We start from the raw sequence: 22,137 nt of genomic DNA on the forward strand, positions 1-22,137 counted from the left end.
AAATTAGTATGGAACCACAAAAGATCTTGAATAAACACAGCAATCCTGAGAAAGAATAACAAAGCTAGATGCATCACACTTCTTGCTTCAAACTATACTACCAGGCTATACTAATTAAAACAATATGGTCCTGACATAAAAATAGATACATAGACCAGTGGAACAGAATTGAGAGCCCAGCTAATATTTGACAAGGGAGCCAAGAATGTTCAGTGGGGAAAGAATAGTGTCTTCAATAAATGGTGTTGGGAAAACACTATTTCTGTTTTTTTTTTTTTTTTTTTTGTACACGGGCCTCTCACTGCTGTGGCCTCTCCCGTTGTGGAGCACAGGCTCCGGATGCGCAGGCTCAGCGGCCATGGCTCACGGGCCCAGCTGCTCCGCGGCATGTGGGATCTTCCCGGACCGGGGCACGAACCCGTGTCCCCTGCATCGGCAGGCAGACTCCCAACCACTGCGCCACCAGCGAAGCCCCCATTTCTGTTTTTTCATTAATTTATTACTTTTTTTGTCTGGTTCTGATATCAGAGTAATGTTGCCCTTATGAGGTGAGTTGAAAGTATTCCCTCTTCAATTTTCTGAGTTTCTGTAAAACTGATACTAATTCTTCCCTAAATATTTGGTAGAATTCACCAGTGAAACCGTCTGAACTGGAATTTTCTTTGTGGAAAAGTTTTTGACTACACATTCTGTTTCTTTAATAGATATAGGCTATTTAGTTAATCTAGGTCTTCTTAAATTCACTTGAGTATTTTTTTATTTCTAACAAGGTGTATAAATTGTTGAAATTTTGGTGTAGCATTGTTAGTGATACTCATTTACTATCATTTTAATATTTGTAGGATTGTGGTTATGCTTCTTTCATTGTGTTATTGTGATTTGTGGCTTTTCTCCCCCTCCCCCTCTTATTAGTATTGTCAGAATTAATCAATTTTTTTAATCTCAAAGAACCAGCTTTTTTATTGCTTTTTCTCAATCTTCTGTTTTCTATTTTTTCACTTCTATCTTTATTATTTCCTTTATTCTGCTTATTTTCTGTTTTCTTAGGTTAGAACTTGAGGTCCTTCATGTGAGATCTTTTTTTCTTTCCTAATATAGATTGGTTAATACTATGACTTTCCTTCTAACCGTTCTTTTTTTTTTTTTTTTTTTTTTTTTTGTGGTACGCGGGCCTCTCACTGTTGTGGCCTCTCCCGTTGCGGAGCACAGGCTCCGGACGCGCAGGCTCAGCGGCCATGGCTTACGGGCCCAGCCGCTCCGCGGCATGTGGGATCTTCCCGGACTGGGGCACGAACCCGTGTCCCCTGCATCGGCAGGCGGACTCTCAACCACTGTGCCACCAGGGAAGCCCCTGCTCCCGCTTTTTAATAAACATCTTTATTGAAGTTTTCTTTACATACCATAAAATTCACCCATATAAGTGAACAGTTAGGTTGGAGCATTAGCTGCCTCCAGTAGGTTGATAATTTCCAAATCTAAGTCTTCAGACCTGGACGTCTTAACCTGTGTGCTTTGCTGACCTTTTAAACTTACCGTGTCTAAAAACCATACTCAATAATTCTTTCTTACTCTTTCCCTTTATTCCAAGTCACCTGTCCTCTAGGCTCTGTCTAGTTAATGGTACTCCTTTCTATTTAGTCACTATAGTGAAAACCTATCATCCTTAACTTCTTTTCCCTTTCATGTTTAATCATTTACCTAAACTTACTATTCTTGACTTTCTAAGGTCGCTGATATTTGGTCCTTCTCCATATCTACGCTAGATGGATTTTATTAGTTTTTGGTCATTTTTTGCCTGGGTGGCTGCTATGATCACCTAACTCCCTTTCGTACTGCCAACCTTGTATCTCCCTTTCTACCTCCTCTCCCAGGTCAATCCTGAGGAGGTGTTTTTCTGAAGATTTAACTACAGGTATGCCATTTTCAATTAGAAGTACTTTAATGGTTTGCTTTTGTCCTCAGGTTGCAACACAAGCTCTGTTCATGATTGAGCTTTCGTCTTCTCTGTCTTCCTTATTATGCCCAGTCTATTCTATGCTACTGCACCCTTCTCCACCCTGCATACTATACCTTAGTGGCCATACCAACTTATTTCCTAACTGGTGTATTGTGTCGCTTCTTCCATATCTTTGTACACTATTCCTTCTCTACTTAGTATGCCCTTATTTTCTTGATCTTCCTGGCAAACTTGTTTTTTTCTTTTTTTCCTTTTAATTTCTATTTGAAGATCATGCCTTTCTAATGCTATTTCCTATGTAAATCTGTTTTCAGGTTGTACTCGTGTGCTTATTAGAATATGCCTATGCTGTTAGACACCTCTTCTATCTAACCTATGGTCCCCTGGAACCTCACCTGTAGTTATTTACTTCCTCTGCTGTGATCTTCCTGTTTGGTGCTTATTTTGTTTACATATTTATTAGATTGTGAACTCCTGTGGGCAAATAATGTGTCTTATTTTTCTTATATTCCCTGCATCTAGCTCAATGCCACTCACATTTGGTAAATATTTGTTGATTATCATTGAGTTAGGCTGAAGTTAATTCAGTGACTGATAACTAACGTGAAATTACCATTAATTCAAACTAAAATCCCCTAAAACCCAAGTTAGATTAATCTGTAACAGCTCTTTATGTAAATAAAATCTGTTAATAGCCACATAAATGACCTGTATCTAACTAACTTTAAGATGGAGACAGTGAGTTTGTGTTGATGGTTCATCAACCGCTTTATTAAAGTGGGAACACTAAAGAAGTTGGTGTTTTGTGGGAGCTACATGACCAGAGGAATTGGATTTGGTGTAGAAGCTGAGGGTCAGTGAATTTCTCTGTGTTTCACCTTGAATTGCTTTCATCCTCTTTCAGGTAGCTGACAATTACTCGTATTGAGAAACAGTTGGACTTTTCTATTAACATGTTTTCTTAAGAATGGGATTCACTCTTATAGAATTTGTGAGCCCAGGTGTGATAGAATTTGTGTTGTTTGGTTCTTAACTATAAATCAGTACACCAGAAGAATACATGATTTTGCTTAAAAGGGTAACATTCAGAAAGGTCTTTGTTATTTATATGACAGTGTTATTCTGTGCAAATGAGATATATTAATTTGCTATTGCAAATCATCTTAGACTGTATTTGTGAACAACTCCCTTATAATGGTTGATACCTCTTGGTTACTTTGAGTTTAAAGAGTTACTCATGACATTGAAGGAGTGACATTTCTCTTTGGAAGGGCTTAATTCCTTTAGGCACTTGCCACTGAGCTCTGTAGAATACTGTTATTTGAGTATTTTCTGTACTGGTTGCTCACTCTCCTATAGTTGTTTCCTAAAACCATTCTTGGCCTATACTTGTACATAAGTAGCTATTTACATAACTGTTTCAACTATTTTTGTTGTGCTTTCCTGGATCCTCTGAAATATCTTTAGGGTGTTATTAAAATTTAGGGTGTTTGAAAGGTTATTTAGTATCTAACATTGTTATTAAAAACAAGGACCATTGTATGGGCATTGTCTTTTATCTTTTAAAAGATAGAATTACATTGTTGATTTATTCAGCACTTTTTAAAAAGTCACTTCGTAGGGGCTTTGGTGAGTTTTCATAGAATTTGGAGATTAGTAAGAGTCAATTTAGTAAAATTCCCTTATAATGGTTGAGGGTAGTTAATATATGCCAAAGTCTTTAAGGGCTCTCATGTTTCTTAAATCTAGGTCAAAGAACAGGGCCTGGAAATCTTAGCAATGAAATAATGGATGTGAATGAAAGCTGATGTAAAAAGTGTTTCTATCAATATGAGGAAAGAATGTTATCAAAGGAAGTTTAAATGCTTGGAGTCTAGAAAGATGAGACCCAATGAGTAGGAAGAGAAGGAAATTACTGAGTACCTTCTGTCTGTCAGATAGTTTCTTTCCCTTCCTTGTTGTACTTTTATTTATAATAGTTTGTAGATTCTTTGGATTTTCTATATAAAAAGCATGTTATCTGTCATAGAAGGCATTATTTTTTGGAACTTTAATCTTTTTCTTATATTTTAATCTTACCTTCGTCTCTTGTTTTACTTTGCTGGCTAGAAGTACAATCAAACAGAAGTGTGATAGTGAGGATCCTTATTTGTTTCTCTCATTTTGAAGGAAACGCTTCTAAAGTTTCACTATGAAGAATGATATTTGCTGTAGGTATTGGAAGATATCTTTTATTAGATTGAAGTTCTCTTTTTCTCCTTTGCTGTAGAGTTTTAAGAATGGGTGTTGAGGGCTTCCCTGGTGGCGCAGTGGTTGAGAGTCCGCCAGCCGATGCAGGGGACACGGGTTTGTGCCCCGGTCCGGGAAGATCCCACATGCCGCGGAACGGCTGGGCCCGTGAGCCATGGCCGCTGAGCCTGTACGTCCGGATCCTGTGCACTGCAACAGGAGAGGCCACAACAGTGCGAGGCCCGCGTACCGCAAAAAAAAAAAAAAAAAAAAAAATGGGTGTTGAATTTTGTCACTTTTCTGTTTTTACTTTGTACAATTTTTCTTTAATAATAGGTAGATTACGTGGATAGAATTTTCTGATGTTAAACTATTCTCACTTCTGGGATAAGTCCAATTAGTTACGATGAATTTTTTTTTCTATTTTTTAAATGTTACTGATAATTTTGCTAATATTAAAAAAAAAATCTGTGTTCATGAATGAGCTTAGCCTGTGATTGTCCTTTTTCCATGGTAATCATTCAGTTCTGTTTTGCGCATGTTAAATTAGAGGGGTTTGGCAAGTGTCTTACATGATATTAGAAATTTGGATCTGGAGTACTTAGTAACGTGGAAAAGGCTGACTATAAATATTTTGATATAATAGTTGAGAAAATACAGCTTGATGATGTTGAATAGGAAGGTATATAGAGTAAGAACAGAAATGAGGATGGAATACAACGTTTTGGGGGTTCATCGATGATGGTAAAGCCAATAATTAGAGGCTTGTTGGAAAGGCAGGTGTGAGAAACAGGGAATTCAAAGGAAGGAAAAACTTAGCTATCAGTTTTTAACTGTGGTGGGTAGAAGAGATGTGAGGTTAGAGAAAGTGGAAACAGCAAATGTAGTACTCTGAAAAAGTATGGTGGTAAAAGGAAGGAGGGGGGACACCAATGAAGGTGGAGCTGGAGGCAGTTTTGAAGGAAGTTTTTATTTAATTTTTTAAGGGTGGATGAGACTTCATGTTTGTAGGTGAAGAGTAAAACTCTAGTAAAGAAGGATGTAGTGAATATAAAAGGGAAATGTATATTCACCTAAATCTTTGCCAAACAAGATTTCAATGTAATTTTATCTGTTCTTCTGTAATCTAGGGTTGTATTTGTCTTTCAGAATGTTTCCAAACATGATTTATTTAAACACTCTAATTGGAGAAGGAAATCTATTACTTGGTTAGTTTATTTCTGGCAGATCAGCCCTTAGATACTAATGAGAGTCTCAGGGAAAGAGGACGTCTAGGGTGGAGAGTGGCTCAGTAAAGACTAGGTCATTCACCAGCCATAAAAATCACAAAATAATAGTGGCTTAAGCTGAAGCAAAGTAGAAGTCTGTTTCTGATTTATAGGGCAGTTTCTATTAGGGAAGCTGAAAAATAGAATTTTTATTTTGCAGGAGCATATGCTTAGCTAAAAATTGATGGCTCTAAGACTAAGGAGGAAGGGAGCAAGATATTGAGAGAATGGTATCAGTGTCTACACAGTAGAGACCAATCTCTTAAATAAAATTCATCTTTTGTGTGAAAGGCAGTATTTGCATAGTTTAAGAAGTCAAAATGCACGTGTTTGTACCTAGGCTCTCTACTTACTAGCTCTGTGACCCTGAGCAAATTCCTTTTTCTCTTTGTGCTTTAGTGTTTTCCTAATAAGATGGAGAACAGTGTTAAATATAAGGTGCCTCATAAATTGGTATGAGGATTAAATAAGATAATCTAAGTAGTTGACTAAGTCAGTGCCTGGTATATCTAACCCAAAAACAATTATTAGTTTTGTCATTTGCCTCTGATTTTCAAGGATCAAGGGTGTGTGGAAGGAAAAAACAAAAACAAAACAAAACGAGACAACAACAACAACTAAAAAAAAACCCCAACCCTAATATTACTTATGGGATATCAAAAAGTGATTTAACTATTACGCATAGGATATAATTGAAAAAGTAATTTCAAATCTCATGAGAACCTGTAGATTTAAGATTAGATTTTTTTTTGAAGCCTTGGATGGTACCCAGAGTTAGCCAGACTGCAAAGTTTGAGGGCACAGTCCTCCACAAGACCACCCTTACTTCGGATACCACCTGAAATTTCAGGGGACTCCCAAAGCCACCCTCAGGTTTGATAATTTGCTAGGACTCACAAAACTCACTGAAAGTCATCACACTCATGAAAGGATTATAGATTACAGAGAAAGGATGGAGTTTAAAATCAGCCAAGGGAAAGAAGCACATAGGATAAATTCCAGGAAGGTTCCAAATGTGGAGCTTTTGGTGTCCTCTTCTTTTAAAGTCAGGACGTTACTCTCCCAGCATCAGCGTGTGACAGTATGTGTTGCCACCCACCTAAGCTCACATGAGCTTTGGCGTCCAGAGTTTTCAAGGCATGATTAATTGATTTCCCATGTAGTTGAACTCAGTCTCCATGTTGGCTCATACTTTGTGACCCAAAACCCTTACCCTAAGTGGTATTGTTGGATTTTTTTAGCATGGCCAGCCCCCACCCTAGGACTATTGGATGTGGCCAACCCCATCCTAAAATCTGGTGTGGCCAGCAGCCACCGTAAACAAGGACACTTCTATGAAGTTTGACAGATTACCTCCCAGAAGCTGAGGACAAGGCCAGACTTCTCTTTGGGCAAGGCCAAATTCTTTACTACATAGAAAGATATAAGGCACTGATGAAAAGCAAGAGACATTTGCAAATGGAAGTTCAACCTGATTATCTGCTGAAGATATCAAAGTTAAAAAAAATCTTAAAAACACATAAGTAAAACAAAGATCATTCAGGTGAAAATAAACATCCAGAACATTTGATCCAGCTGGTGTAATTTAAAATCTAGAAATTTGGGCACTAAAGCAAAATTTGAGGAGCTCCTTGAAAAGAGATCAAAATAAAAATTTGAGATATATAGGGGAAAAAACGAGAAAGAAAACTCATGGTGCTACTAAATGATTATTGTGGAAAGATGTTCTTAAGGAAGAAAGGAAAAGCAGGAATAAAGTGCATTTTTTGGTAAGTTGTGGGGATTACTGCATTCACTTGTATTTTGAAACAGAGATTGGAGGATTTGATATAATTAATGGTTTATGTTTGTATAGAAAATTACAGTTTTGTTAAATACTTGTACTTACCTTGGATAAGTGTAGCCAAGTGTATTAGGAGAGTATTATTTGTTTTCCTATTTTTATTGAAGAAAGTACTGATGTTAGAGGTTTTTGAGTGATTTGTGCCAGGTTGCTGGGTGAGTTTGGAGCAGAGCTGGAACTGGAATCCTTGTCTCCTAACTTTTTGCTTAAGTACTTCTACTTCAAGTACTTTTTTCCCAACTACAAAATGATTCTTCTTGGATCTATTCTCTAGGCCTAGGTACAATGTTTTCTGTTGGTAAGGAGGGGGAGGGGGATTGGAAGGCAATTGGGTGGTACCTGCCTGTATTTACTTTGGTTGTCTTATCTAAGACTTTATTCAGCACCTGTCTGCTGCTGCTGCCCTCATCTGCCTGAGTCTCCTGAACGGATCAGCCCAGGATTACCCTTGGATGCACACTGGGGCCAACCTTGGCTCCTCTGTGCCATACTCTTTTCATATCCAGTCTGTCTGCAGGCCCTATGGACTTTTTCTTGCTACCTGAATGACCTTGTTTGTCCCTGACTCTCTGGCTCTGCTGTGATTCCTCCTCTTTTCTCTGTTTTCCTCATCAGCCCCTTTTCACAGCAAGGTATCCAATTTTCTTTTTCTCTAAACATTTAACATTTTATTTTAAATACTAGGCTGTGAATTGATTTTTTTCTCTCTTGATATACAGTTCTGTGATTTTCAGCACATGTTCACATTTGTGTAACCACTGAAATAGGATATATAACAATGCTATAATCCAGAAAAACTGTCCTGTATTATTCTCTTATAGTTAACCTCTCCCCTTATCCATAACTTGTGTCATCCACTAATATAGTCATCATCCTTCTATTTTTGTCTTTTTGAGATTGTCAAGTAAAATGTAACTTTTGAGACTGTCTCCTTTCACTGACATAATACCTTTGAAATGCATTCAAGTTGTGTTTACAAATAGTTTCTTTTTATTGCTGAGTAGTATTCCCATAGTGTGGCTATACCACAGTATAAACAGTGGTTTACTTAACCATTTACTTGTTGAAAGACATAAGGGTTGCTTCCAGTTTTTGCCTGTTATGAGTAAAGCTGCTATAAACATTTTTGTATAGGATCCCCCCCCCCAATTTTTGAAATTGTGGTAAAATATGCATAACATAAAATTTACCATCTTAACTATTTTTACTTGTACAGTGCAATGGTATTAAATACATTTATATTGTTGTGCAACCGTCACCACTATCCATCTCCAGAACTCTTTTCATCTTGCTAAACTGAAACTCTGCACCCATTAAACAATAACTTCCTATTTTTTCTTTTCCCCCAGCCTCTTGCAACCACCATTCTACTTTCTGTCTCCATGATTTTGACTACCCTAAGAATCTCATATAATTGGAATCATATAGTATTTGTCTTTTTGTAACTGGCTTGTGTATAGGTTTTTGTGTGAACATAAGCCTTAATTTCTCTGGGATAAATGTCCAGGGCAATTGCAGGATTCTGTGATAGTTACGTTTAGTTTTTAAAGAAACTGCTAAACTTTTCCAAAGTAGCTGTACTGTTTTACAATCTCACCAGCAATGTTGTAAGTCCAGAGTTTGAATTCAATTTCTAGAGAGGTAAGTTTGGTGACCCCCTTAGAGTAGTCATCACTGGATGATTTGGAAAATAGTAACTACCACTCCTGTATTCATTCACGTGGATTGGGGTGGAGGTGGAGAAAAGATTCAGCGCTGGGTAGAAACCCAGTAGGTATCTACTGCAGTAGTGGTTTCCAAACCTGTATGCACACCAGAATCATCAGAGGAGCTCTTAATAATACAAATTCATGGGTCTCATACAGACCTGCTAAATTGGAATCTGTATTTTTAACAAGGGCTCAAGAGAATTTTAAGTGGTCATGCTCACATCAGTTGGACCATTGTGTTGTAAGATTGATGGAATTTCCAAAATTTTAGAAGTGTGTGATGTATATTTAACAAATAAAAAATTTCCCATCCTCTTATCTTTCCTGCTTCTTTCTCTTTCTTTGACCCTATGTTTATATTTTGTCCCCTCTTCACATCAGTTTATGAAACGCTCTTATTTATTTATTTACTTAAGCTTTTTTCTTTATTTTTAATTGAAGTGTAGTTGATTTACAATGTTGTGTTAGTTTCTGGTTTACAGCAAAGTGATTCACTTATACATATATATATTCTTCATATTGTTTTCCATTACGGTTTATTATAGGATATTGAATATAGTTCCCTGTGCTATACTGTAGGACCTTGTTGTTTATTATTTGGTCCCCTCTTGATACTTACTTCTATTTTTTATTTTCTCTCCTCCATCTAGTTTTTCACTGGTCTCTCTTTTCTCTCTCTCTCTTTTTTTTTTTCCTCATGTGTCTACTAATAAGTTATTGATTGCTATTTTCTGTTTTTACTTGGCCCTTAAATTGTAACTTTCTAGGTTCCCTTTTTCTCCACTGTGTGAGGTGGTTGCTCTTCAGCATCTAGAGCTCATTTTCTTTCTCATACTAAGATATATTTATCCTCTTCTTCAGGCAGGTAGATCCAAGTCTCTCTCATGGATCATTCTTTTTTTTTTTTTGGTACACGGACCTCTCACTGCTGTGGCCTCTCCCGTTGCGGAGCACAGGCTCCGGACGTGCAGGCCCAGCGGCCATGGCTCACGGGCCCAGCCGCTCCGCGGCATGTGGGACCCTCCCAGACCGGGGCACGAACCCATGTCCCCTGCATCGGCAGGCAGACCCCCAACTACTGCGCCACCAGGGAAGCCCATGGATCATTCTTTTTAATGGCAGGAGCAGAAAACAACTATCAGGGTTTGGTGGAGGAAACTTTAAGTTTTATGTTTATTTTTCTCCTCTTCTTATAGGGAAGAAGAAGAACGTTTGAGAAATAAAATTCGAGCTGATCATGAGAAGGCCCTGGAAGAAGCAAAAGAAAAATTAAAAAAGTCAAGGGAGGAAATCCGAGCAGAAATACAGACAGAGAAAAATAAGGTAGTCCAAGAAATGAAGACAAAAGAGAAAAAGCCACTGCCAGCAGTTCCTATACCAAACCTTATAGGAACACATGGTGGAGACCCAGAAGATAATGACCTAAGAGAGAAAAGGGAAAAAATTAAAGAGGTAATAAGCTGAGATTTGTGATACGAGGTGTTATGGATATGCCTATCTATCTATCTATCTATCTATCTATCGGGCTGGCCAAAGGTTCCTTTGGTTTTTAAGTAAAAAAAAAAAAGACACATTTTTCATTTTCACCAAGAACTTTATTGGACAATGTATTCACCATTTTATTCCACTACCTTCTGCCATTTTTCAGGCAACTTCATAATTCCATCTTCCCAAAGCTTTTTATCTTTTTGAGCAAAGAACTGTTCTAGGTGCCTTTTACAGTCTTACGGAGAATTGAAATTTTTTCCATTAAGAGAATTGTGTAAAGACTTAAATACATGGAAATCGGAAGGTGCAATATCTGGTGAATAGGGCTGTTGAATCAGAACTTCCCAGCCAAGCTGTAACAGTTTTTGCCTGGTCATCAAAGAAGCATGTGGTCTTGGGTTATCCTGATTGAAGACTATGCATTTTCTGTTGACTAATTCTGGATGCTTTTCGTCGAGTGCTGCTTTCAGTTGGTCAAATTGGGAGCAGTACTTGTTGGAATTAATCGTTTGGTTTTCTGGAGGGAGCTCATAATAGAGGACTCTCTTTGAACCCCACCATATACACAACATCACATTCTTTGGATGAAGACCGGCCTTTGGTGTGGTTGGTGGTGGTTCATTTTGCTTGTCCCGTGATCTCTTCCATTCCACGTTACTGTACAGTATCCACTTTTCATCGCCCATCACAATTAGTTTTCAAAACAGAGCATTTTCATTATGTTTAAGTAGAGAATTACTATGCGGAAATATGGTCAAGAAGTTTTATTTTTGCTTAACTTATGTGGAACCCAGACATCAAAGTGATGAACATGACCAAGCTGGTGCAAATGATTTTCAGTGCCTGATTTGGGTATTTTGAGTGTTGGCTGTCTCCTGTGTGGTATAACATTGATTGTTCTCAGTGTCTCGATTTGATTGCTATTAACTTCAACTGGTCTACCTGACCATGGAGCATCATCCAGCGAGAAATCTCCATGAAACTTCACAAACCACTTTTGACACGTTTGATCAGTCACAGCACCTTCTCCATACACTGCACACATCTTTTTTTGCGTTTCAGTTGCGTTTTTACTTTTCTTGAAATAATAAAGCATAATATGCCCCAAATGTTGCTTTATTTCTTCCATCTTCAATATTAAAATGGCTGCACGAAAATTCACCAGTTTTGGTTTGTTTTTTTAATGCACACTGATATGAGGTCTGTCACAATACAATCTAATAAAATTGTTTGGAATGAAGTTAAAGACAACTAAGTGCTACTACAGCCATCTTACAGAAAAAACTGAATGAATCTTTTGGCCACCCAACCCAATATCTATCTGTATTTGTACCATCTATGGTGTCATACTTTGATCTTGTTTGTTTTGAGGTCAGAATTGTAGTTCAGTTTGCAAGTTGGCAGTAAGAGCTACAACTCTCTTAATATCGATTATAATTATAGAATACTTAAAAATTTTGATATAATGTTGTTTGGATAGTTACATTACTCACCCTGTGTTCAGAGATCTTTTGATGTTCAGTATTTTATAAATAATGTAGAGTATATCCATAACAATTTATCATTTAATAAGAAATTTCTTAAGTGTTTAGTTACTCGGAACTCTGCTAGATATTATGTAAATCTTCTCATAAACATGTTTCTGAAGGGTTAGCATTATGTCTGCCATCTTTCAAGGAACCCGTTGTGATACCACTTAACTATACTGCAGATTAAGAACACATCCTTCCAAAGAGTCTCAATGGATTGAAGAGTAGGGAAGGATTGATTTCAACCTTTTTGAAATTTCTTTTGGTCTCAGAAGTCTGTCAATTTGTTATTCTAGGAGTTATTTGGAGATAAAGAGAGTACCAGAGGGAGAGGAAATCTAGTGAATATTTTAGTAGAACTTCGTTAATTAGAACTCCTAATTCTGGGTGGAGTTTGTAGTTGTACTGCTTATGAAGAAAAAGACTTCGTTAGAGTGTAATAGCATCAACAATATTTCAAATCTATTGTTCATAAAATAAGACAATAAGTTTAGTTCAAATAGATACCTATTTGGATATATTCTAGTAATGAATATGGAAGATTTGCAGGTATTTTAAGCGTGGCCTTATGAATTGGTATAAAATATGTCCTCTGATTTTACCTCACCTTTGGATTCTGTGTTTTATACTCAGGCTGCTTGAGGCACTTTCTTTGGACAGTGTTGAGGACTTTGATACATTTCTTTTCAGATGCCTGACCCTTTTTTTTAGATGTCATTAGAATTTATTGAAATACTGTCTGATGTACATAATAATTCAGATAGGTAACTGTGTGTTGAGAGGACCCAAGACCACCCACAGGCTCAGTGATTCACTGGGAGTACTCACAGAACTTAGCAAAACTGTTGCATTCATGGTTTTGGTGTATTCAGCTGAAAATGTACAGATTAAAATCAATAGAAAAGGCACATAGGACCAAGTCCAGTAGAGACCAGGTACAAACTCCTAGTTGTCCTCTCCCAGTGGAAGGATACGGACAGCGCTTAATTCTTCCAGAAATGATTTGTGGCAATGTGCACAATGTATTGCCAGCCAGGGAAGTTCACCCCAGCCTTGGTGTCCAGATTGTTTATCAAGAGTTCATTATGTAGGGTTGGCTAATCTTAGTTCTTCAGCCCCTCCAGAGGTCATGCTGATACCCTGTGGTTCAAGGTCCCCACTGTAAATCACGTTTTAGCATAAACTATCTGACATGGCCCAAGACTTCAGGTAAACAAAGATACTCTTAACAGGCAGGATAATAAAGGTTTAGAGGTTATTTTCCAGGAGCCTGGTACAGGCCAGACCTTTATTTGAGGATGTGCAGGGTTTGGACAACCCAGACCTGCTAAGTCAATTCTCTAGAGCATACAATATTATCCAGGGTTCTTATAAATTAACATAAAACATATTAAGAATCCCTGTGTAGGCTCCTGTTAAACATTATGGTAACTGACTTAGTAAGCAGAGAAAGTTGGGATCTAAGCCTGCAGGGGAAGAAGCTAACAAGAGGCAAGGTGTTGTGAATACCTGCAGAATATCTGAAAGTATCAAGAACTGGAAACACCATTTACCTCTGAAGGCAGGGGTATAAAACAGAGCTGGAAAAGGATTATTTGAAAGTTTTTAAAGGAGCTCTTAACCCTTAGATCCCTAGTTCTCTAGCCTAAGCATCCTAGTTGCTGTCCTCCCTTCCCCAAAAGAAGACCAAAAGTTTACTTTTGGATGGATGAATTAGGGAAGATCTAGATTTTGGGAATACCAAGTATGGCTGAGGGGAAAGGGCAGAAGTCATTCTAAAAAGTGAAGCGGCCATAAAAAGAAAAACGAAATTGAGTTATTTGTAGTGAGGTGGATGGACCTAGAATCTGACATACAAAGTGAAGTAAGTCAGAAAGAGAAAAACAAATATCGTGTGCTAACACATATATATGGAATCTAACAACAACAACAACAAAAGTGGTCATGAAGAGCCTAGAGGCAAGATGGGAGTAAAGACACAGACCTACTAGAGAATGGACTTGAGGTTACAGGGAAGGGGAAGGGTAAGCTGGGACAAAGTGAGAGAGTGGCATGGACATATATACACTACCAAATGTAAAATAGGTAGCTAGTGGGAAGCAGCCACATAGCACAGGGAGATCAGCTCGGTGCTTTATGACCACCTAGAGGGGTGGGATAGGGAGGGTGGGAGGGAGACGCAAGAGGGAAGAGATATGGGGACATATGTATATGTATAACTGATTCACTTTGTTATAAAGCAGAAACTAACACACCATTGTAAAGCAATTATACTCCAATAAAGATGTTTAAAAAAAAAAAAGTGAAGCGAGTAGTGGGGATGGAGGGAATTAAGTGAAAAATGGATTCTGAATATTGAGACAACTTTATCCTGCTCAACTCTTTGAATTCTGGCAGCCAGGTGTATTTTCAGTTAGCAGGAAAATGAAGGACTTCTGTCTGGAGAGACTTGACTGGCCCAAGAGGAAAGACCTAGTCTATTTCTCAGTGAAACACCCCTGGGTTTCATCTGAGCTCCCTAAGATGAGGCTCAGTCAATAAGTCTTGCCTCTTCACTGACAGCCTTTGATTGTCTTGTAAGTGCTTCACTGATATGTGAAGAGCAAACCACGGATCACCAGACACATAAGGAAAGTTTCTCACATGAGACAAATGGAAGAAAGGAATTTAGAGGATACAGAAACCATACAGGGAGCAGAATACATATATCAAAAAAGAATATCTTTAGGATGCCAAAAAAATTAAATTCATGAAATGAGAATAAGTTATAAAAAGGAACATTTACAGAATAAGGAAGAGTTCTTGGAAATTAAAGATATTGGTACATTAAAAAATTCAGTAGAAGAGTTGGAAGATAAAATTGAGCAAATCTCTTGGAAGGACAAAAGATTAAGAAAACAAGAAAAATGATAAGATCAATCTGGAACATCTAACAAGTGATTAATTAGGAGTTTTGGAAAAAGAACAGGAAAAATAGAGGGGAAGAAGTCAAAGAAACAATTCAAAGGCTCCTACTGAAATTTTAGAAAAAGAGGCATATAAAACAGATCCTAAAAGTTTACAGAGAAAAAAATAGTTTCACCCAAAAGATTTGGATTGTACATAATGGCACATTAGATTCCTCAACAATAATATTAGAAAGTGGAAGAGAATGGAGCTAAGGCTTAGGAAGAGTTATATATTCAGCCAAATTATGAATCAAATCTGAGGGTAAAGATATTTTTAGATGTTTTCTCAGATTGCTACTGCAAAATATGCTTCAGCATAAAAATAGGAAGATAAACGATTTTGGAAACAGGATCTGTCACTAGAGAGAGAAAGGAAGGTCAGTCTCAGGACTGTGAAAAAGGGGATCAGATGATGGCTGTGCTTCAGGTTGAGAGAATGGAAGTCCAGGTTAGAGTTAGGAGGATAGAGAGCCTCAGGAAGGATTTATCAGAGAATAAAATGGAACTGATAGTTTATCTGATGTGTTTAATTATATTGAGACAAATTTTGAAACTCAAGTATAATTTGGAAGTAAATTAATAATTGTTACATTTAAAACTACATCAACAAAAATACCCACCAAACTTCAGACCAGTAGTTAACATCAGGGAAAACAAAAGTTGAACAAAATAATATAGTAATTTTAAGAAAAACATGTTGTTAACTACATTGGAAGGATGTGAGTCAGGGAATATATGTGGGGAAGTTTATGTGGAGGTGAGCTGATAGTGTATACGAAAGCTAAATTATCTTAACTATAGGGGAATATAGTAAATAGCTAAAACTTTTTTTAAAATCAAGAAATAGCACTAAAAAATGTACTTAGAAATACAGTGGTAAATAGAAAAGCAGGTCAAAGAGTTTAAGTAATTGGCTCAGGAAAGTGGAAGGAAAGGAAAGTGGGGAAGATAGAACAGGCTATTAGATTTTTTTAAAATTCAACTTTACTGAGACATAATTTATGTACAATAAAATGTATTTATTTTAAGAGTATAGCTTGGTGAGTTTTGGCAGATGTATATACTTGAGTAACAACAGTGGCGATCAAGCTGTGAATAGGTCCATAATCTCAGAATGGTTTATTTTGTGCCCCTCTTCAGTCTACCCCATTCCTTGGCCCCAGGCAACTGCTGGTCCGCTTTTAATCATTATAGATTAGATTTGTCTTTTGTAAAGTTTCAGTGAAATGGAGTCATAAGGTATGTGATATTTTGTTTCTGGGCTTTGGCTCAGCATGTTTTCGAGATTCATCTATGTATATTACAATAAAGGTAATTTTTTTTTCTTCGTAGTATTCCATTGTATGGCTATACGATGATTTGTTTTATTCATTCACCTGTTGAACATTTGTTCAACCTTTGGTCCAGTTTTTGGCTATTATGAATAAAGTTGCTATGTACATTTGTGTACAAGTCTTTTTGTGGGCATATGTTTGTTTTAGTTTGACATTTCAGTCTGTGATCTGTTGTGAGTTATTTTTTTTTGTTTATTGTGTGAAGTAAAGGTTGTGCTTCATTTTCTCCCCATAGGGCTTTTTAGTGTTCCAGAATTATTTGTTGAAAAGATTATCCTTTCTTGATTGAATTACCTTGGCACTTTTGTTCAAAATCAATTGATAAAATCAACAGATGTTGAGTCTCTTTCTGGACTCATATCTGTTTCATTAATCTATATTCCTGTCCTTAATGAGAGTACGACACTGTGTTGATTGACTTTTATAGTTAAGTTTTGAAATCAGTTAAGTCCTCCAACTTTGTTCTTTTAAAAATAGTTTTGGCCATTCTAAGTCCTTTGACTTTATTGAATTAGCTTTTCTGTGAAAATAAAAGGTTGCTGGGATTTCGATTGGAATTTCATTGAATCTGTAGATGATTTGGGAAGAATTGTCATCTTAACAGTATTGACTTTTTCATTCCCTGAGCATATCTGTCCACTTATTTAGGTTTTCTTTAATTTGCCTCAGCAGTGTTTTGTAGTTCTTAGTGTATAATTCTTGCACATGTTCTATTTCATGTTTTTTGATGCTAGTATAAATGGAATTGTTTTTGAATTTCCATTTCTGTTCATTACTAGCATATAGAAATATAATTTATTTTAGTTTGCTGAACTTGTATCTTATTTACTGAAGTCATCTTCTAGTTTTAGTGGCTTTTTATTTTAAGATTGCTTAGGATTTCCCTTGTACATAGTCATGTCGTCTGTGAATAGAGGTACTTTTCCTTTCTCCTTTTTGATTTTTATGCCTATTACTTCTTCTTCTTATTGCCACGGCTAGGACTTTCAGTACATTGTTGAAAAGAAGTGATGGGAATAGATGTACTTGATTTGTTCTCAACTTTAGGAGTAGGGTCTTTTACCATTAAGTATGATGTTAGCTGTAGGTTTTTTTTGAAGATGCCCTTAATTAAGTTGAGGATGTTGCCTTGTAGTTGTGGTTTACTGAAAGTTTTTTTCATGAATTGGTGTTGAATTTTGTCAAATGTTTTCTCTACATCTAAAAAGATGATTGTATGATTTTTTTCTTTTTATTCCGTTAACATGGTGAATTATAGTGATGTGTTTTTGAATGTTAAATTAGACTTATATTCCTGGGTTAAACTGCACTTGGTCATTGTGTAGTATCCTCTTTATATATTGTCACTTTTTGTTAAGGAATTGTTAAGGAATTTTGCATCTGTGCTTTTGAGATATGTTGGTTTTTAATTCCCTTGTAATGTCTTTGCCTAGTTTTGGTGTCTGAGTAATGCTGGCTGCAAAAAACAAGTTGATAAATGTTTTAATGAATATTATGTTTGAGATACCACAGGCTACTATTACATAATTCAACTAATATATAATTAAATACTCTGCTGTTGTGTAGCTTAGTACTCCCTGGCTTGTAAGAAACTCAGTTCAAACTAATTGATATAAAAATATTTTTTAGCTTAGGGGCTCTGAACTAGAGCTTCAAGTTTGGCTGAATCCAAGTCTGTAGATGTTATTGTCAATAATATGCATGTCTCTTTCTGTTTTCTTTTTTAATTTAGTTTCTACATGTTGGGAGAGAGACCCCATCAGCTCCAGGATTATATATTACATAGATCTTGAGATTGCAAAATGAGAGTCCCTCTGTCTGCTGGTGTCTATAACAATATGTATGAAAGGACTTGACTGCCTTTACTTGAGTCACATGTACTCAGTCACTTTGTGTAGGTCAGGGGTTGGCAAACTACAACCTGCTGGCCAAATTCTGATTGCTGCCTATTTTTTAAAAATACAGTTTAATTGGAACCCAGTCATGCTCATTTGTTTATGTATTGTCTAGGGCTGCTTTTATTTTTTTAAAATACAGTTTAATTAGAACCCAGTCATGCCCATTTGTTTATGTATTGTCTAGGGCTGCTTTTATGCTGCAGTAGCCAAGTTTAGTAGTTGCTATACATGCTTACGGACTGCAAAGCCTAAAATATTTACTTTATAGGAAGAGTTTGCTGATCTTTGGTCTAAAGGTTATGGATACTCTAGCTAGGCTGTGTTAATTGGTTGTGGAATCAGAGCCGCTTTTTGACAGCTTTGTCATCATCACAGTGAGGGAAGGAGAGCTGTTTCCAAAAGGATTGGCAGTTCCTAAAAGGAAAGAATGCCAGATAGACACCTTTCTCCCCAATAAAAACAGTTTTTCTATTACAACTCATTTTTTGTTCTGTTGTATAGACTTAAGGTAAACATGATTATGTGTGTTTTCCCACTGATACAGGTGTTAATAGAATAATATACTAAAGTAGGAGATACAGGAGAATGTGTAAGGATATAGTAATAGAATCTCTAAATTATGTGAAATATAAAGATAACAGTCTGTGAAAAATATAAATTGATGGGTTATAATTTTTCCTTTCTCAGATGATGAAACATGCATGGGATAATTACAGGATATATGGATGGGGACATAATGAATTGAGACCAATTGCAAGGAAAGGACACTCCACTAATATATTTGGTAAGTTTACTTTTTTTTTAAATTTAATTTTATTTATTTTTTTATACAGCAGGTTCTCATTAGTTACCCATTTTATACACATCAGTGTATATATGTCAATCCCAATCTCCCAATTCATCACACCACCACCCCGCCCCCGCCACTTTCCCCACTTGGTGTCCATACGTTTGTTCTCTACGTCTGTGTCTCCATTGCTGCCCTGCAAACCGGTTCATCTGTACCATTTTTCTAGGTTCCATATACATGCATTAGTATACGGTATTTGTTTTTCTCTTTCTGACTTACTTCACTCTGTATGACAGTTTCTAGATCTATCCACGTCTCTACAAATGACCCAATTTCATTCCTTTTTATGCCTGAGTAATATTCCATTCTATATATATGCCACATCTTCTTTATCCATTTGTCTGTCAGTGGGCATTTAGGTTGCTTCCATGTACTAGCTGTTGTAAATAGTGCTGCAATGAACATTGGGGTGCACATGTCTTTTTGAATTATGGTTTTCTCTGGGTATATGCCCAGTAGTGGGATTGCTGGGTCATATGGTAATTCTGTTTTTAGTTTTTTAAGGAACCTCCATACTGTTCTCCATAGTGGCTGTATCAATTTATATTCCCACCAACAGTGCAAGAGGGCTCCCTTTTCTCCACACCCTCTCCAGCATTTGTTGTTTGTAGATTTTCTGATGATGCCCATTCTAACTGGTGTGAGGTGATACCTCATTGTAGGTTTGATTTGCATTTCTCTAATAATTAGTGATGTTGAGCAGCTTTTCATGTGCTTCTTGGCCATCTGTATGCCTTCTTTGGAGAAATGTCTATTTAGGTCTTCTGCCTATTTTTGAATTGGGTTGTTTGTCTTTTCAATAGTGAGCTGCATGAGCTGTTTGTGTATTTTGGAGATTAATCCTTTGTCCATTGATTCGTTTGCAAATATTTTCTCTCATTCTGAGGGTTGTCTTTTCATCTTGTTTGTAGTTTCCTTTGCTGTGCAAAAGCTTTTAAGTTTCATTAGGTCCCATTTGTTTATTTTTGTTTTTATTTCCATTATTCTAGGAGGTGGATCAAAAAAGATCTTGCTGTGATTTATGTCAAAGAGTGTTCTTCCTATGTTTTCCTCTAAGAGTTTTATAGTGTCTGGTCTTACATTTAGGTCTCTAATCCATTTTGAGTTTATTTTTGTGTATGGTGTTAGGGAGTGTTCTAATGTCATTCTTTTGCATGTAGCTGTCCAGTTCTCCCAGCACCACGTATTGAAAAGGCTGTCTTTTCTCCATTGTATATCCTTGCCTCCTTTGTCATAGATTAGTTGACCATAGGTGCGTGGGTTTATCTCTGAGCTTTCTATCCTGTTCCATTGATCTATATTTCTGTTTTTGTGCCAGTACCATATTGTCTTGATTACTGTAGCTTTGTAGTATAGTCTGAAGTCTGGAAGCCTGTTTCCTCCAACTCTATTTTCTTCCCTCAAGACTGCTTTGGCTATTCGGGGTCTTCTGTGTCTCCATACAAATTTTAAGATTTTTTTGTTCTAGTTCTATAAAAAAATGCCATTGGTAATTTGATAGGGATTGAATTGAATCTGTAGATTGCTTTGGGTAGTGTAGTCATTTTCACAATGTTGATTCTTCCAATCCAAGAATATGGTATATCTCTGCATCTGTTTGTTTCATCTTTAATTTCTTTCATCAGTGTCTTATAGTCTTCTGCATACAGGTCTTTTGTCTCCCTAGGTAGGTTTACTCCTAGGTATTTTATTCCTTTTGTTGAAATGGTAAATGGGAGTGTTTCCTTAATTTCTCTTTCAGATTTTTCATCATTAGTGTATAGGAATGCAAGAGATTTCTGTGCATTAATTTTGTATCCTGCAACTTTACCAAATTCATTGATTAGCTCTAGTAGTTTTCTGGTGGCATCCTTAGGATTCTCTGCAAACAGTGACAGTTTTGCTGCTTTTCCAATTTGTCATGTCATCTGCAAACAGTGACAGTTTTACTTCTTCTTTTCCAATTGTATTTCTTTTATTTCTTTTTCTTCTCTGATTGCTGTGGCTAGGACTTTGAAAACTATGTTGAATAATAGTGGTGAGAGAGGACATCTTTGTCCTGTTCCTGATCTTAGAGGAAATGCTTTCAGTTTTTCACCATTGAGAATGATATTTGCTGTGGTTTTGTCATACATGGCCTTTATTATGTTGAGATAGGTTCCCTCTATGCTCAGTTTCTGGAGAGTTTTTATCATAAATGGGTGTTGAATTTTGTCAGAAGCTTTTTCTGCATCTATTGAGATGATCATATAGTTTTTCCGCTTCAGTTTGTTAATATGGTGTATCACATTGATTGATTTGCATACATTGAAGAATCCTTGCATTCCTGGGATAAATTTCACTTGATCATGGTGTATGATCCTTTTAATGTGTTGTTGGATTCTGTTTACTAATGTTTTGTCGAGGATTTTTGCATCTATGTTCATCAGTGATATTGGTCTGTAATTTTCTTTTTTTTTTTTTTTAGCATCTTTGTCTGGTTTTGGTATCAGGGTGATGGTGGCCTCATAGAATGAGTTTGGGAGTGTTCCTCCCTCTGCTATTTTTTGGAAAAGTTTGAGGAGGATGGGTGTTCCCTCGTCTATAAATGTTTGATAGAATTCACCTGTGAAGCCATGTGGTCCTGGACTTTTGTTTGTTGGAAGATTTTTAATCACAGTTTGAATTTCATTACTTGTTATTGGTCTGTTCATATTTTCTATTTCTTCCTGGTTCAGTCTTGGAAGGTTATACCTTTCTAAGAATTTGTCCTTTTCTTCCAGGTTGTTCATTTATTGGCATACAGTTGCTTGTAGTAGTCTCTTAGGATGCTTTGTATTTCTGCGGTGTCTGTTGTAACTTCTCCTTTTTCATTTCTAATTTTATTGATTTGAGTCCTCTCCCTCTTTTTCTTGATGAGTCTGGCTATTGGTTTATCAATTTTGTTTGTCTTCTCAAAGAACCAGCTTTTAGTTTTATTGATCTTTGCTCTTGTTTTCTTTGTTTCTATTTCATTTATTTCTGCTCTGATCTTTATGGTTTCTTTCCTTCTGCTAACTTTGGGTTTTGTTTGTTCTTCTTTCTCTAGTTCCTTTAGGTATAAGCTTAGATTGTTTATTTGAGATT

General features: G+C 36.6%; 1 protein-coding gene across 3 annotated transcripts in view; it reads left to right on the forward strand.

Moving 5' to 3' along the window:
* The window catches only part of MAN1A2 (mannosidase alpha class 1A member 2), a 177,548-nt gene that overhangs the window by 41,214 nt on the left and 114,197 nt on the right, over positions 1 to 22,137 (forward strand). For 2 of the 3 annotated variants that reach the window (XM_027091112.1, XM_027091111.1), the window contains exons 2-3: positions 10,203 to 10,458; positions 18,891 to 18,987. In XM_027091112.1, the coding sequence (XP_026946913.1) occupies positions 10,203 to 10,458; positions 18,891 to 18,987 (353 nt within the window). Of the gene's footprint in view, positions 1 to 8,148; positions 8,163 to 8,943; positions 8,948 to 10,202; positions 10,459 to 18,890; positions 18,988 to 22,137 lie in introns of those variants that run through there. The other variant, XM_027091113.1, reaches the window with a different exon arrangement.

The sequence above is a fragment of the Aethalodelphis obliquidens genome, unplaced genomic scaffold (genome assembly GCF_003676395.1).
Source record: "Aethalodelphis obliquidens isolate GAN/ISIS:26980383/991018 unplaced genomic scaffold, ASM367639v1 scaffold70, whole genome shotgun sequence".
NCBI classification, from domain to species: Eukaryota; Metazoa; Chordata; class Mammalia; order Artiodactyla; family Delphinidae; genus Aethalodelphis; species Aethalodelphis obliquidens.